The sequence below is a fragment of the Pteropus medius genome, unplaced genomic scaffold (genome assembly GCF_902729225.1).
Source record: "Pteropus medius unplaced genomic scaffold, Ma_sr-lr_union100, whole genome shotgun sequence".
NCBI lineage: Eukaryota > Metazoa > Chordata > Mammalia > Chiroptera > Pteropodidae > Pteropus > Pteropus medius.
The window spans coordinates 1,032,914-1,050,545 of NW_024340695.1; the positions used below are offsets into that span (position 1 = coordinate 1,032,914).

Here is a 17,632-nt window from a genome sequence, read left to right on the forward strand (position 1 = left end):
AACCAGATTGGTAGATGGCCTTTATCTACATGTCTTTTGCTTCCAAATCCATCTCCTTTGATAACCACTTCTGAAAATGTTGTACCTTTTCTTCCCCACAGTCCTGATTATGGGCAATTTTTATAAAGTACAAGGTTCTCAATTAAGCTATAAGCCTTCTTAAAGCAAGGTACTGTGATTTCTACTTTTTAGTTGCCTGAGTACCCAGAAAGTTGCCCTATGTAAAATAGGAAACAAAACAGTAGATGATGACAATGATAATGATGATGATGATGGTGATGACAGTACCACAATTTCTCAGCCTTAGCTTCCCTATCCATTGATCTTTGTGGGGACAACATAGAATTGATAAGGGAAAATAGGGCTCTGAGGCCAGACTGTGGTTCAAATCCTAGTTCTATCACTGACTGATTGTACAGCCTTGAATTAAACAAATAGACACAACACTCAGAATTGCTCATTAACAACTTTCTCTTTTTCTCCTCCTATTCTTTCCTACCATAAATCTCAGAGCCATTATCAGAGTGGCCTCTTCCCCAAGTCAGAACTTTTCTAAAACTTTCTACTACTTCCTACCAAGAGTTAGGGTAGGAATTTCTTTTCTGCCTTAAAGTCCTTCATACCAACACTTGTTACTTTGAATCTCTCAGATGTTCCTTTCCCTCACCAGGTTTATTCCAAGTCATGTTTATTTATTAAACATATTTATTAAGTGCCTTCCTTCAATTCTTTGTCCCAGGCAACACCTATTTTGCAGCACGCTTGCCTCCTTCCCCAAAGATCTCTAACTTTTTTTGCCCTTTATTCACAGTTGCTGAATTCCTATTCTGTGATACCTTTCATAATTGGAAAACTTCATCATGTCTTCCTAATCCCAGACATGAATTCCTTTTTCTCACTATGCCAAAAAATACTCAACTATTTTGCCTTTAACAGGCAAATACTGTAGATATCTGTTAACTCATTTCCTGTTTAGAAAAAAAAGTACAGCTGGCTGCCAGCATTAATTTAATTCTACATAAACACGCTCTTTGAGGCTGAAGCAAATCTGACTGGTTTTCAATGTGAAAATAAAATATAAAAACTTTACTTGGAATTATTTCTGAATAGAACTTGTCTCTAATCCTAAAGTAACGGAAATGTATACATAAATCAGATTCACCAAATGAATCTTCAGCCAACAACTGTTAGATTAACATCACACATAGGAATGTTACATTTTCTAGAAACTGACATTTTTAGCAATCGAAAATTACTGTATTTTGTAAATGGAAATACTACTACTGAAAACAGAATGCTATAAACAGAATGGTGTCATTTGTTTCCAAAGACTATCAATATACTAAAGCAATGAAAACATAATAATAAAAGTGAGATATTTCATGGCAAACTTAGGGGATAAGGTTAGGACTATAATCTGCGAGTTATCTCGGGGTAAAAGCTGCCACCGCTAGCTCCGTCAGAGACTATTCTCGGGGCGAAGGGAAAATGGGTTAAACGTTTGTTTGGCTCCATTAAGTCTGCATGTTTTATGACAAGTACTGAAAAGGAGAGATTACCTTATCTACTTTGTACTACATTGAGTGTAGCAAGATAGACACAGATAATTTATAAACTTCTGACTGTGATGATGCATTGAGAAGAAAAATGAAAACATCTTTAGTTCTGACACGAATCATATATTTCTATCTTTGATTACAAAATGACATACACCCACCTATCATACAGAAATTTGAATACAAGAAATATCGTAAATATTTTACAAGGAAAAGAGCTGGCAATTTCATACTGAAATTTTTATATGATAGTTGATGTTGTTTCATATCTAGTTTAAAGTACTTAATTAAGGCTGTGAAATATTGAAGACAAGAGGGGCAAGATGGAGGAAAAGAAAGAAAGAAAGAAAGAAAGAAAGGAGAAAACAGAAAAACACTCATAAAATTCTGAGTAAATGATTCTGTGTACAGTGGCCTTTAATGAGAAAATATACATACACGAATCCTGACTTGTGCTTTTGAATTTTTTTGAAACCATCTTTGTTTTACACATTTCTGAGGATATTTCTAGCTTGATTGAAGTACCTCTCTGACTTGCCTTATTAATACTCTATTACACATAATAATTCCATACCTCTTCTCTCTTTCTAATAAAGACTACATTTTTTTAAGGTAAATCATGTCTACAAAGCAATGATCCTTTTTTAAAAAGCAAATGTAACCAAACTGCCAAATATAAGAGAGTGTAATCTTCTTGGAAAACTCTATGCTTATTCCAAGAATAAGGCCACTTCTCAAAATATTTTTAGAATTCCTCTTAGGAAACATCTTTAGTTAGTTAAACACCACATAGTAAAGTAAAATCTTGTTACTTTATAGAACTCTCATTTTACTATATACTTTAAAAAGTACCATTACTCACCTGATTCAATCAACTTGACTTCAAATTACATTTTTGGCTGCATCCAAAAATCAATTTATCTCAAAAGACAAAGATTTTTCTAGCATGAAAGTTATTTTTTTTAAACGTGAAAGCATTCTGAGAGTGGCATCCTCAAAATTATTAGAAACAAGAGAAACTGGTTAGAGTAAGGGTTAAGCCTTAAAGCTTGCCAAGGCAAATAATGTTGGAGTTGGGATGAAAAACATTAATTTTTAAGTATAACCTCAGAATGCTTTTTTAAACAGCCATATTTATTTTCATATTCCAGATGGTTGAACTTTATGGTAATAAAACACATTTTCAAAATCCTAAAATGGTTTTAAATGGAATATGAATTTTAAATTTCCTGGAAAGATTTTTAGAAGGTTAGAGTATGGAGGAAGTGCACCAAAGTGTGTAAAGATAAGAATTTTTCGCTCCCAACCTAAGCACCCAAAGCATGTGTCAGAGGTGCAAGTTCTAGAAATGTGAAGTTCTGTTGAATGCTGGTGATTTAGAGGGACCTTCAAGCAATTCCGAGGGTCTCCGAGATTCTTTCCTGAAACTCTCTGTATTTGAACAAATACTGATTGCATTCAATGATTTTGTTTCTTTATTTCACAGTGTCATTCCTGTAATATGAGCTTTTCGGTAATCGTGAATTTTATTTTACTCATTTTTAGCACAATACTTAGTTGTGTGGTTTAAGATTGTTTTAATTTTTGCATTCTACATTCATTTTGGCACTTTTGAAGAAGGGGACATCGCCTCGTATGTTGTTTGGGGAACGTAGTAAGCCTTCTCCCTGTCTCCTTTTTTAAATGTTTGGCTTTATGAAATACACGATTCTCCCCGGAACCCTGTATCATTAAACGAAGGGGGTAAAAATTTGCCTTCGCAAGCTGTGCATTCCAGCCCCTCTTAGAGGCTGGTATCCCTGGCTTCGGATTTAGGCTGTTTGGCCACTCCTGTCACCAGCTCTGGCGGCCCTTCCCGGCAGAAAAGTACAACTGGATTTTTGTGAGCCCATAAGGCCATGTCCCCTCCCAACCCGCTGGTCGGATTGGAAGAAGGCAACCTGCCGCAGGTCCCCAGCCGGTTGGCATAGCGGTTTCGAAGGCGACTGCGCGTTCTGGCCTGCAGGCCCGGGCCCTGGTTGGGCAGGAAAGCGTCCACATTCCTAGTCCGGTAACCCTCTTCCCGGCTGCGCCCTAGGAGCATCGAAATGTTGGGGTTGCGAATGGCATAGATGACAGGGTTGATGGCCCCATTGGCCCAGGTCAGCCAGAGAGCCACCACGTTGAGAAGCGAGGGGGCCTGCGTGGCCTGGGCTTGCCGGGCGGCGGCCAACAGCACCAGGAAGCAGTAAGGCCCCCAGCAGCAGATGACGAAGACAATCATAATGAGCACGGTGGTGGCCGTGCGCACCTCGCTGAAGAAGCGCAGCACGCGCGCGTAGGTGGTCATGGGCCGCACGCGCACGTCCGACAGGCGCACCGCCCTGCAGATGTGGTAGTGGCAGAAGCACATGAGCAGGAAGGGCAGCAGGTAGCAGGCCACCACCAGCCCCACGCTGTAGGCCGCGCCCAGCTGCTCAGGGTCGGGGGACGTCCGATACAGGCAGCCGTGGAAACTCTGCGCCGCCGGGGACTCCCGAGGCGCGCGGAGCAGGTCCCAGGGCAAGGAGAAGCCCAGGGCCACCAGCCAGGCGCCCGCCAGCAGCTGCAGCGCACGGCGGCGACCGATCTTCTCCCGGGGCGGCCGCACGATGGCGCAGTAACGGTCCAGCGAGATGAGGGCCACGCTAAGCGTGGACACGATGCCGAAGCACGAGCTGAAGAAGCGGCTGGCCGCACAAAATCCGCGCCAGGGCCCCGCGGCGGCGGCGGCGGCGGCGGCGGCGGCGGCGGGCGGCGAGTCCCCGCGGGGCGTGAAGAGGTCCAGGAAGGCGGCGGGCAGGCAGAGCAGCGCCGTGAGCAGATCCGACAGGGACAGGGACAGGATGAAGGCGTTGGTGACGGTGCGGAGCTGCCGGTGCTTCACGATCACCCCCATCACCGCGCAGTTGCCCAGGCTAGACAGCAGGAAGATGAGCAGGAGGACGAGCGCCTGGGCCGCCACAGCCGCCCCGTGCGACAGCAGCGGAGCGGCCTCGGGGCCCAGCGGCGGCCTCTCCGCCTCCCCCGCAGCCCCGTGCGGGCCGAGGCCGCCGCCAGCCCAGGCGCCAGTGCTGTCGCCTCCGCTCCCGTCGCTCTGGTTCCCCAGCGCCGCAGCCGCCGCGGGAGCCACGGTGCTGAAGGAGAGCACCGCCGCCGCCGTCACCGCAGGGGAAGTCCCGCCAGGTGTGGCGGCTGCGGAGGGGGAGCCGGGGTGCGGGCTGCCCGACAAGGCCATGCTCACGGGCGGGCGGCCCGGCGGCGGCTGGTCCTCCATGGGGCCCCGCGGGTCTGCTCATCCCGCACCAGGGGAGGCGGCCGCAAGCCGGAGGGTGGCTCGGGGCCTGGGCGAGAGGCCGCAGCCGAGAGTTGGGCACGGCCACGGCCGGAGGGGTGGCTGTCGCCCGCGACCTGGCGGAACCTTTGACGTGGGTTCCAGGCGTTGCCGAGGGAACCGCGTGTTTACGCAGGAGCGCGGGGCGGGACGCCCGCCAAGTACTTTCCGGAAAGCCAGCGTACAACATCACCCCTCTCCTACTCCCTCCCGAGGATACCCAGCCAGGAGGGTCTGGGATCCAGAAAGGGCCAAGTCGATCTCCTCAGGGACCACTGCTTGGCCAGATAAAGAGGGACTGGGACCTCATATAAAAGACCAAATTCGGCAAGGGTTCATTCTCAAGCTCTCCTGTTGGATACAAATGCCCTACAGGGAGGCCTTTGTGGGGGACGCTTTGCTCCCTGTGGGTGTTTCTGGCATATGCAGGTAGGGAAGGAATCAAGAACCTGATCTAAAAAAAACTATCCAAATCCAGCCATCTGAAACTTGAGGGACAGAATAATTTAAACCAGGTGTTCTCAAACTGGAGCATGCAACAGTTACCTAAAGGGCTTGCTAAAACACAAGTGACAGGGGCCCAATCCCAGAGTGCCAGATTCAGTAGGTCTGGGGTCCTGTCCTAGAATTTGCATTTCTAACAAGTTCCCAGGTGGTAATGATGTTGCTGGTAGGAGGACCACACTTAAGAGTACCACTGATGTAGTACGCTTGTTAAAATGCAGATTCACTGGCTGACTCCCAATATCACCCCGTAGGTGATTCTGATACAAGATATGCAGCTCAGAAAATGACACCACTTTCCATCTAGCTTACAAGACAAAAACTTAGGATTCTTTTTAGATAAATTCTTCTTCCTCACAACCAGTCCATGTCCAATCGCCAAGACCTGGAAATTTTACTTGTTAAATATCTTTGTATCCATTTACTTCCTCTATTACTTTATCCTCCACCTTAGCTCTCATCCTCTCTTCTTTGGACTACGGCTGTCACCTCCTGATTGGGTCTCCCCACATCCAGCCCCTTCTTTACACTATAGGTAGAATGCTCTTTAAAATAAAATAAATTTAATCATGCCATTCGCTTATTTAAATCCTTTGAATGGCTTTCTCCATTTAATTTAGAATAAGGACCCCAATCATTACTTAAAGTTTCCTACAAGGCACTACATGATTTGACATCTGCTTCCTCTCTAGTCTCATTTGGGTCCATTTTCTTTCTTTTGTGCTCCATTCCAGTTACACTGGCCTTGTGCAAGTTCCTTAAACCTTCCATCTTAGGGCATTTGCACTTGCTATCCCCTCTGCCTGAAAAAACTCCACCCACCTCCCCAATTCCCTTGCATCACCATCTTCACATGAATGTTAGTTTTTCAGGGGAAGGCTTCCTTGGCTGGTAGAACATACCACTGTCTATAATTATTATTTTTTTATGATTAAGCATTACTTGCCTCCCACTGTAGACCACAGACTCTGTGAAGCCAAGAACTTGGGTTTTTTTGTTTGTTTGTTTGTTTCTGTTTTTGTTTTGTTTTTAGATCCCTAGCACTTAACACTCTGGAAAACTGCTAGATACACAAAAAATTAATTTTTGAGTGATTGTAGGAGAATCTGGCAACTGAGAGACCAGTTGACCAGTTAAGAAAAGACATTGTAATAGCACAGGGAAAAATGAAAGAGTCTGAAATAAGGCATTTATAGTGAAGAGGGGAAGAAATTGTAAAAAGGTAGTATATGGATTAGGGACTTTGGATATAAGGAATACAAACAGAGCACTGTCTCACTTAGGCAAAAAGGAATTTACTGAGGGACAGGAGAGTTCAAATTACAAAAAGATAGTCTAACAGCCAGCCTTTTCCTCCAGGTGGGGAGCTAACAGGCTTTTCATGTATTTCAGAGATAAAAGAAGTTGCCAGGGAGTGGAGACTCACCTGTAACACCTGGGCCCAAATGAGTAATTAAAATAGATTAGTTAAAAAGTTTTTCTCCTCAAATGTAGTCCTACCAGCAGCATCAACATCATCTAGGAGCTTGTTAGAAATGCCCCAAACCATGCCTAATAAGTGAAAATCCACATTTTAAGATCCCCAGGTAATTCATACATACGTTGAAGTATGAGAAGCATTGCCCTAAAGAGGGATGTTATGGAATTTGTGGGTTTTGAGGGATGAACAGAAGAGTGCCATAACTCTTATGGAGTCTGGGGGACTTGGGGCAAAATGCATTGCAAGTTAATGATGAAGAAGAGGAAATGGGTTTGAGCCCACACAATTGCAGCACCTGGTGGGTACTAATAGGAACTGGGTACTAATATAATTGGCTTTGAGAGCCTCAGTGAGTTGCTCTGTGGCTGAGCTCAGCACAAAGGGAATGGAGGTTCTGCCTCTAAAATGTACCATACTTGCCTGCCAGGAGCAAGCAACAGTGTCCACCATGGATTGAATAAACTCTTGGGCGACCATTAGATTTGACAGATCAAGCATAGTTTCCAATGAGTAATGAGGTAGCAACTAGACTGCAATAGTTAAATAGAAAAAGGAAGACGAAAAAATGTACCCAATGAGCAAAGAGTCAGGAATCCAGAAGCCTGGCTACAATGGGAAGGAAACAGGGGTAACAGCAAGCTAGAGTGGGCAGATAGACGAAGGATGTTTCTGTCATTTTGTTTATGATGAACTCATGTCAATACTTAGAGGAAAGAACCAGTGAGCAGAAGAAGGTTGCTTAAAAGAGGTTAATTGATGAAGCGAAACCCTTACCAAAGACGAGAAGGGATAAATGTGAGCAATTTTTAGAAGATGGAATCAACAAGGCTTTGTGACTGATTAAACACATGGAGGTGAGAGGAGGAGTTAATTTCCTTAGTATTTTTGACTCTAAGAGAGATGGGGCAGAGTACAGAAGGAATGAACATTATTGCAAGAGTTTGTCTCTGGTTTGGATTAGAATTCAGGAAGATTTAGGCAATACTTTTTTTTTTTTAACATTTAAGAAGTGTAACATTTTTGTTAAAATATGTATCTTAGAACAAGCTCTGTCTATCCTATCTTAGAAGTGGAGGAAGGAGGAAAATACAGGACTTGGAGTCAAAAGTACTAGATTTACAGCCTTTAATGTGACCTTAAGAGAGTTATTTAATATGTCTGACTTGCATTTCCCTCATATATATAAAGGGGATAAAAATAGTAGCACACCATGGGCAGGGCAGAGGGAAAGGTTTGCCCTGGAGTTGATAAGGGGTGCACTGTCTGTAGACAATTTTAAAACAATAATAAAATTGGCTAAAAGTGAGTCTGCTTTTTTATTATTATCATGTGCTGACAATTCTAAACAATCAGTGATGAAATACTTCTTATTCTTGGTTGCCATGGGATAATACACATTCTGTAGTGTACTAAAGTAGAAGATATGTGTGTGGCAAAATGCTATAAAATATAACTTTTAAAGTATGTATTTTCAAATCAATGTGGCTTGAAATTTGGAGAGAAAATAGTGGCTCTGTTTTTATCTTTGAAAGAAGCACTGCAAGTCTCCCTAATCTGTAAAAATTTTCTTGGTCATATTGTTAGTGATAGCATCATTTTTAGAGGAAAATGATTTGTTTACCAGAGGACTTTATAGAGAATGAGTGGAAAACATTAGTGTTTGTGTAATTACTAGGGAAATCCAGAATATTAATTTTATAGCCTTCATTTTGGTCAGGTAATTCAGTCACAGACCTAATAACTGGGTCTATGCAGACCTGCTGGATGACAAAGCCAGTTAAAATGAATGAATTAGGTCAGTTTCTGAATGTTCATAAAACAAATGTTATTACTTCTTACCTCAGAAAAGTACTGAATATGAGCATCACACATCAAATAATTTTTTAATACTTCATTTTATAATGACTGATAATGATCAAATTTATTTTTAACAGGTTCACAATTAACTAGCAAGAATGCCAATAGTTACATTTCTCTCACGTTTTAAATCTACCTGGCATGTAGTTGGTAGAGTATGAGGCTCATCCCACTGTAGTGATTCACTGATTTATTTCTATTGTGTATATATATTTCGATAATGCAATACACAATCCCTTTCTTAAGAGCCTTAAAGATATATCAAAAGTCTGACTGTAAATTGGTCTTCTCATATCAGTTTATGAGTCTTCAGGTACCTGAGGTAGGAGGTGGGCTTTGTAGCACAGACAACATCCTGGCAGCAACTGTAACAACATCTACCCAGAAAAGCTGGCCCCAGGCTATGTATGCTGAGTGTTGAGTACCTTATAATAATTCATCTTCCTTACAACTTGCTTAGAGAGAGGGCATTATTTTACTCAAAAACTAGAAGACTTGTAAGAGTCATTATTGTGAGGGCTACAATTTAAGCTATTATTCAAAGAACATTTAAAACAAAATATTATAGCAATTATCATAGAGTAGTATTTTAAAATAAGAACTAAGGCTTTAATTTTACCTGATATGTTAATAACTAGAAAAATATTCTGAATTTTTGGCATTGTATATACTAGACATAAGTGAGATTTATACCTGTATATACATGTACGTGCAAATATGAGGTATAATGACTTTATATTTAGCCACAGTGTACCATTTTAGAAAGAACAGGAGTTAGCTTACATGTACAATTTGGATATATGTTTTTACATAATTTATAGTAAAATTACCTAAAGATAATTATTGTTTTAAAAGAAAGCCCTTAAAAATCACAGAAGTCACTTAAGAAGAAATCCATCCCTCAGTGGGTCATCGTCTTCCACTATAAAACTTGCCGTACCTGTGTAATGGGCTCGTCCAGATACTTCCACTATAACAGCATTAAAATCACCACATTTTGCTTCCTGAGAAAAGATAATGAAAGGAGTATAATATCAAACTACTACACTCACATTATATTTGGCCTAAAAGTCATATTCTTGATATTTATCATTTTAAAGAAAACCCAAGAGTTAATCCAATAGGCAATGAAAGGTTTTTAAGGAGAGCAACCTGATCAGATTTGGGTTTTAGATAAGTTTAGTTGTAAAGTAGGGGACAGATTTGAGAGGAGAGAGACTAGATACTCAGAACCCTGTTAAGAGGTAACCTTACTTAATCCATTGATTGAATCTAGAGTCACTAGTATAGTTTTTAGTGAGGGTGGAGAAAAAATACAGAGATACTTCAGAGGTAGAATTGACAGGCCTACATACTGATATATACGGAAAGTGAGGAATAGGAATAAGTTTAATATGACCATAGCTTCTAGCTTGGAAGTGAAGCTGGTGCTACCATTAACATGATGGGGAATGAGGCAGAAGAAGCCACATTTGGGAAGGAAGGGAGAGAGGGAGGGAGAGAGGACTTTTTAATGAGTTGAGTTAGAGATATCTCTGGAACAATCATTTAGTGATAAGTTTAAGTAGACAATTGGGACTACAAGTGTTAGACTCATCATCAGCAGATGGTTGAGAGCTGAAGCTTCAGAAGTGAATGAAATTGCCTACTGGCAACAACTTGCAGATGAGATGAGAAGGAAGTTAAGGATAAAATACTGGGGACCCCTAAATGGAAGGATAGGAAAAGGAAGCTGGGGCAGGGAAAGAGATGGAGAAGGTACTATCAGAGAGCCTGCAAGAGCCCTGATTGAGAGAGAAGGAAACTGGTGCAATTGAAAATGTTCTGGCAAGTACAATTAATAACACACTGAGAACTAATATCCTGGCTGAACAGAAGTTTTATGGGCCTGTTTTAAAATTCTCTTCTGAGTAAAGAAACTTACCTAACACCCAACTCATACCTTTTCATCTCAAAAGTAACACATTTACAAGTAAGAAGCTGAGGGTGTCACTCACCCTCACAGCCTTCCCTGTGAATACTGAGCCAGTTGTACTGCTTTTAAAGGCTCTTGTCTGGTTCAGTTCCAGAAGCCCTTTGTGATACTGCAAGGCAATTCGAGCTGTCACTCCTGAGCCAGTAGGACTTCTGTCAACCTGTACCAGAATAAATGAAGATGAGAGTGTTCACAGTGTTCTAGTTCCATATTACCAGGTTTTTGTGTCTAAAAATTGCAGTTTTAATACCTGTTGATCTGCAAACACACAGATGTTGGTGGTTGGTTCTTCACTATAAGCATCTTTTCCATCTGTTAATATAGTTCCATATAGAAAGCCAAGGTCTTCACTATCAGGATGAGTAATTTTAAACTACAAATGACAAAAAATTATTATCAACCACATGTAAAATAAATATTTTGATTAAAATTTATCTTTTAAATAACATATATGGGGTACTCTGTATGACTTCTATCTTTATCATTTTTAAAATATCTTTTGGATCAAGGCACTAAATACTAGAAATTATGTCTTTGTCTAGATGAATAAACATAGTTTGACTGGAAGCTATGATTCTTACCATACTTCGAGTCCTTTTTAAGGAAGTTGCTCTGCACATAGCCTCTACCAAAGGAATAGTCCTATTTTATACACACATACTCAAACCCACACACTCTTTGAATCACTGACCCCAGGACGGTCAGTCCACAGGTTGGACATGGCTGCGCAAACAGGAGGAGCTAAGGCAGTTATATCCTCACTCTCAGGAGCTTGAAAGGGATAATGTGGAAAAATCAATCAGTATCTAGAGCTGAAGTTAATACCATTGATAGATACAAGGACAGTGAGAGGCCATGAGCAAGCAAAAGTTATGAGAATATAGAAATAATTAGTAAGAGAAACAATTGGATGAACAAAAAAAAAATGTATTGAAGAATGAAGATAATTGTTATCATGAAAAGCAGCAGACACACAGAGAAAAGCAGGCACTGATAGTGAGGCTAAATCACATCAATGGGAAAGCATAGGCCCAAATGTGAAATGTTTCCTGTTCTCGGAGGTCTGGTTGTTCAGTTTTTCCTGGATTTCTATAATGTCTGATAGTTTGACCAAGATTACTATAATCTTACTTCCATGTGTTTGTTTAAAAATGAATGAATGAAGATGAATTTATGTTATATTAACTTTACTCCCCACCCCATGGCCTTTCCCTAAATCTGCATCAGCAGTATGGATGGTCAGGAATTCACAACATAGTTCCGCTGCCTGATTCATCCCTAATAGAACTTTTTCTCATAGTTTTCTCAGAATCCCTTCTCCTGCAAAGACCACCCTTTGTGACCTTGGTGAGAAGTTTAAGCTTCAATGGAAAGTTCAAAATTACTCCTTCTATTAAGAAAATTATGCCTTTTCCTCTTGATTTCATTGAATGTAAGGTGAAATTATTTTATGCCAAATTGTTAACTCAAATTATTAGCTGTCTACTTAATGAAACAAAATTGATGTAAATTCAGAGCTTCAGAAGTTACTATGATAAAATAACTCCACATATCGATATTGACAGTACTGGAAAAATGATAATTTAGAACAGAGCTATAATATATTTTTTCATTTTGTTAAGTTATAAATTATGTTAAATTAAAACATCAGTTGTTAATTAGACCCATAAATAATTATTAGTAAAAGTATATTAGACACTTTTTTCACAAGGAATTTTTTTACTTAGAATGATAATTAAATTTTCATATGCTAAAACATTCAAATACTGTATTTGAGTTTTATTTATAGGTCCCAATTTCAATGGCAGACTGGTGGTGCTAGAAATGAAAGAATATTCTAGGCTCGTTTATTATCAAAATTGATTTTATCAGAATAGTTTTCTCAAGCCAAAACTAGAGTTACTTGAGTAGTTATTTAACTTTGTAGCAATATAGGAAAAAAATCACTAATTAGGAATTATTGTTCTCTGTGAAATAAGAGAAAGTCTAATCAAATTTCGTGAAATCCATTTTGTAAGCTATATTTTACATTCATTATTTTCAAGTTTTGTAGAATGACTACACATAGCAAGGCATATGCATTTTGAATTAGTAGAATACTATACGATACCTTTACTATATGTTTAAATAACCACAAATTATATTAGTATATATATATTATTAAAGTTAGTAATAGTTATCATTACTGAATATTTATTATGGGTTAGGCATTATTCTAAGTCCTTGATCTGTATTGACTTATTTCTTTCTTCTAACACCCCGTGAAGCAAGTATTTCATAATTTCCATTTTATAGATAAGGAAAACAGGTACATGTAATTTGTTCAAAGTTACAAGAGTTAGAAGCAGCAAAGCTAGAACTCACTGGTAGTCTTGCTCTAGAGCCTAAGATTCAAACCCTGTTCTTAGTATTACTAATAATTTAAATATGTAGATATTTAATTTTCTGTATAGATGTGTAGTTTATATTCCCTCCATGCCACAGAGGAAGGCGTTTGTTACAATGGCAGCAACTGTACTGACCTGAGCTGTCACTGCTTTCGTCACTGCAGTCGCTGCATCCACAAGGTCCCTTGTCTTTGCAGAACAAACATCAAGTCCTAACTTTTCAGCACTAACAAATGCATAAAATGCGCCACCATATGCAATGTCCACTACCAACTTTTCATGACCAGGAACATCCACTGAGAGATCTGAAAAAGATGTGTTAAATAAATTTGTTTTAGTATTTTAGCAATAAAGTTCATAGAATTTTTAATATGTGTATTTGGGGGATATTTCTTCCTATGACGAAAAGGAAGGAAACAAAAATTCATCTTTAAAATGAGTAGGCATCAGGTAAAGAATAATAGACCTTTAGCTAAGGGCATCTTTCTATCTTTAACTTGATGTTTGCATAAATTAATGAACATATCATTACCATGTTTTCCCTAAATCATACATACATATTTGTTAAGTATTCTGACGATCTTTTCTAGGAAATATCATAGAGGCAGAGAGAAGGAAACCCCTGCGACATCACATGTGAAAACTATGAAGGAAAATGTTGGTCCCCTCTCATGCCACTAGGAATGGTTTAAAATAGTGAAGTTTTCAGATTCGTATTCACAAATTGGTTTTTGTTTTCAACTGCAATGTCAAAACAAAACGAAAAAATTTTTTTTCATGTATAAATTTTTTTTTCATGAACGCTTATTATGTATTTTCATCTCATGAAAGTATCCTGCGGGCAAATACTCAGAATAAAGCCATTGTGGAATCACTGACCTTTATGGTATCATTTTGCATCAGGGTTTTTGAGTATTCTAAGTCCCCGACAAATCCAGAGTTTCACTTCAAGATCATTTGTTTGAAATCCTAAACTGGTATTTCCAAATAAATGGGGCTGGATGATATTTTGAAACATTAAACCTGTTTTCCCCCTCCTCAAATTTTCCTCTTTCTCCTCCCCAGTTCAAGTGGGCTTGGCAATTACAGCCTCTGGGGAGAGGCATATGGCAGGGGAGAAGCAGGTTTTATGGAAAATCTAAGATCTCAGGGGAGAGATTTGTTGGCAAAGGAGTATCCCAAAGAGGAATATTTCTCCTGGTCAATAGAGAAATTTTTTCTGGATTGAGGAAAGACTGAAGGTCCTGAGTGCAGAGGACCTGTGTTGACTTCCCCACAGCACCATGAGAGTCTTTGGGGTGGGACAGAGGCAGCAATGGGGCAGGAGCAGAGGCCACGTGAACAGGGCAAACAGCGTTTCACTGGTTACCTGTGTAAGCTGAGGACCAAAAGGTTCTCTTCTTCAAGGCCTTGGCTCTTTTCACAAAACTTTGCTCACATATATGCCAAGAAAAGGGGTAGCACATGGAAGGATCAGGCTAAGTCAACCAATAGGACAGAGTGAGGTCTCAAATTCAGAAATTAAATTGTGAAAAATAAAAATTTTATTGCATTCTTGAATTTACACAGTCATACAAAGGTAACAACCAATATGCTCTCAGTTACAGGCTAGCCCAAAGAGACGTTTTTTACATGTGATGTGTAAAAACACAGCAAATTTATCATCAAAAGAGTAAAACATGCCTGTGGAACTTAAGAGTAAAACTGAATGAAAAAGGTCTTTATCTGGATGCTGATGCAACATGAAAAGTATGTTTAATAAAAGGATAATGAGGAATTACATGGAAATGAGGGACTGCTAGAGAGCTAAGCCAAGTGAGGCTTCTTTGGTGTTCTCATGTGTAAAATGGGCTATTACCTCCCAAAAGAGTTCTTTTGAGAATTCCATGTGATAATGTGGCGGGGGTGGGGTGGGGTGCTTGGCATAGATTAAGAATGCAATGTTAATATTAAAGCCAAAAGTTTAATTTCCAGTGAGAATAGGACTCTTAAGAGGACAAGATATTTACATTTGTCCATCAGCATATTCTTTTCCAAATTTCATTTAAGTTACTCATTCAACGAATATTGACTACCTACTGTTCTAGCATTTGAATACAATGAACGAAACTCAAGAGTTTTCATTTTAGCAGGTGGAATGCAAATGGCCTCAACAATCCTCTGAGGTGTTGTCATTTTCATTTTACAGACATGACAGTGAGAAATAGAATTCACAAAGTTACCAAGATAGAGAGGGGCAGAGCAGTGATCTTTGTTGAACACTGTCAGTCTGTCTTTTTTGCATTTTCCCAAGTAGAGATTTTAGGATTTCATTTTCTTAATGACTCAAAGTGAGCATTAATGCCCACTGATTATTGTACAGTCATGCAGTGATGCTTTCAGGAACTACTGTGCTTGCCGAGTTGGCTGCGCCTGTCCTAATCAGCCTGAATTGAGGTAGTTGGTGATCCTGCTGCCAGCTGTCATTTCCTACAAAATATAAAGTGCTTCCCATTTGCTGCTGGGGTGGCTAGGTAGTCCAGCTAGTTAAACTGTTGAGGATTTTGAGATGCAATCCTAAACATAAACTCCTGTCTCCCTCTAGTGTCCTCCCATTTGCAGATGTGACATCATTCTCTCCTTAATGAGAAAGTGGCACCAATTTCCCAAGTGGCATTCTTCATCAGCTTGAGTGTTTCAGCTGCCTGAGGTTGCTCCAAGACTGACATATGCCTGGGCCATTACAGCATCATTCATAATCAGGCTAATCTGGAATCCAGATCCTTGAGGAGGATCAAAATCAAACTAACAGAATGATTTGCATGGCTTGAAGACTCAAAAAAAAAAAAAAAAAAAAAAAAAAAAAAAAAAAAAAAAGAAAAAGAAAAGATGCTATAACCTTATTCATGGCTGGACTAAATTAGCTCCCAGTTCAATTCCAGTCATGACTACTATAGCAGCCTCACTGATAGAATTCAGCTCTTTAGAGGGATCTCCCTCTATGTAAGGATAATAGTTATAGACAGCTGTTTTACATGACATACAGGCTCTGTACTAGGGAACCGTCCAAAATCTTTTGAAGGCTCAGCACACCTAAAGAATTCTAACTAGCAACCCTATATATTCTGTAGTCTGTCCATAGGAACATTATATATACACGCACACATACATACATATGTATATGTGTGTATATAAGTAGTGCCTTACATATTCTTTTAATTTTCATCAATGAGTCGACAAATGAAGCATAGGCACAGAGAGGTTAAGTAATTTGACTAAGGTTGCACAGCTTTACGGGGTTGTCAGGATTTGAGCCCACGCAATGTCTGTCCCTGTTTTAAAAAATAAGAGCAGCAACATTGTTATCTTCACGATTTATAAACTCCTTAGTTCATTCTCATTTACTTTTTCCCCCAAGAACTGGGGAAGCACTTTTTACAGATGAATTTTAGTAACTTATGTTTTGTAAATTCTCGGGTGATTACCTCCCGACAATTTTACATGTACTCTGAGCCAGCCTGTAACTCCGGTACACTGGCTGTTTTTTACTCTTTCCCTGACCCTAGTGGACCTTGCTTTATTCAATTGTAAAATCCCTAGGAAGGCTTGTCAAGTGGAGAATGAAACACGGAGCAAGAGAAACGCGAAATTCTTTACTTCTAAGGCCTCTTTCAAGGCCACAAGAGGATAGATCTGCAGCATAACAGACTTGCATGCACCGCACAACCCCTCAGGACTAAGATTCTGGCACACATCCGCAGTGATTTAGAATTACCTTTCTATTAACGGCAAAGGCTGTGGGGGTGCGTTAGTTGCATAGCGTGGCTTTCAGCCCAGAGAGTTAGTGTAGTTAGTTTTTACCTCCGGCTGCCGTCCCGCCCGCGGCTGGGAGGGTCCCACCGTTTGGTTACCTGTGGCCAGCGCGAAGGCCGGGACACTATGGAAGCGCACCGGGCCGCGACTGCGGCCGCCTTCGCACTCCACGAAGGCGGCCACCAGCCCGCATGGGCAGTGGATGTTCACGCGGGCCTCGCGGGCGCCGGCCGAGGGCGCGGGCACCAGCCCGAAGTCGAGCGCGAAGCGGCCCAGCGCCAGCACCGCGTGTCCGCACATGGAGCTATAGCCCTCGTTGTGCAGGAACAGGACGCCCAGGTGCGCGTCAGGCAGCTCGCTCCGCACCAGCACGGCCCCGTACATGTCCCGGTGGCCCCGGGGCTCAAACATAAGCCGTCGCCGCACGTGGTCAAGGTGCTGGCGCATGAAGCGCCGCTTGGCCAGCAGCGTGGGGCCGACCACTTCGGGGCACCCTGCCATAACGATGCGCAGGGGCTCGCCACCAGCGTGCATGTCCACCACTGACAGCGCCGGCGTCCCTGGGTCATGGGGTGGCAGTAAGGGCACCGGCCGCGTGCTCTCCACTGTCTGCATCCAGGAACTCGACCACCCACCCGTAACGCCGGCGTCAAGCCCCGGGCCTATCTGTACTCGATGTGAGAAGAGCAGGACGCTTGGCCTCTCTCAGGGGGCGGGATCTCGGGCCTA

The 17,632-nt window shown here is 41.2% G+C and overlaps 2 protein-coding genes across 2 annotated transcripts; both read right to left on the reverse strand.

Annotated features, from left to right (window-relative positions):
• Nucleotides 1-1,658: 1,658 nt before the first annotated feature.
• On the reverse strand, nt 1,659-8,599 carry GPR135 (G protein-coupled receptor 135). The gene has a single exon (XM_039864105.1). It carries the CDS (start codon nt 4,849-4,851, stop codon nt 3,340-3,342), a length of 1,512 nt encoding a protein of 503 aa, XP_039720039.1. The 5' UTR covers nt 4,852-8,599; the 3' UTR covers nt 1,659-3,339.
• Nucleotides 8,600-8,786: 187 nt separating this feature from the next.
• L3HYPDH (trans-L-3-hydroxyproline dehydratase) lies at nt 8,787-17,622 on the reverse strand. The gene is made up of 5 exons (XM_039864116.1): nt 17,002-17,622; nt 13,247-13,416; nt 10,975-11,097; nt 10,747-10,884; nt 8,787-9,753 (listed from the first exon to the last, which is right to left on the reverse strand). Exons 1-5 carry the CDS (start codon nt 17,516-17,518, stop codon nt 9,628-9,630), a joined length of 1,074 nt encoding a protein of 357 aa, XP_039720050.1. The 5' UTR covers nt 17,519-17,622; the 3' UTR covers nt 8,787-9,627.
• Between the last annotated feature and the right edge of the window lie 10 nt (nt 17,623-17,632).

Bases quoted from the DNA above. Each gene is read 5' to 3' on its own strand.
- GPR135 (XM_039864105.1), bottom strand. From the start codon at position 4,851: ATGGAGGACCAGCCGCCGCCGGGCCGCCCGCCCGTGAGCATGGCCTTG.
- L3HYPDH (XM_039864116.1), bottom strand. From the start codon at position 17,518: ATGCAGACAGTGGAGAGCACGCGGCCGGTGCCCTTACTGCCACCCCAT. The intron at 10,885-10,974 runs GTATTAAAACTG...ATTCTGGTACAG, and splicing joins GTGTGTTTGCAGATCAACAG to GTTGACAGAAGTCCTACTGG. The intron at 9,754-10,746 runs GTGAGTGACACC...ATCTTTTCTCAG, and splicing joins TCACAGGGAAGGCTGTGAGG to GAAGCAAAATGTGGTGATTT.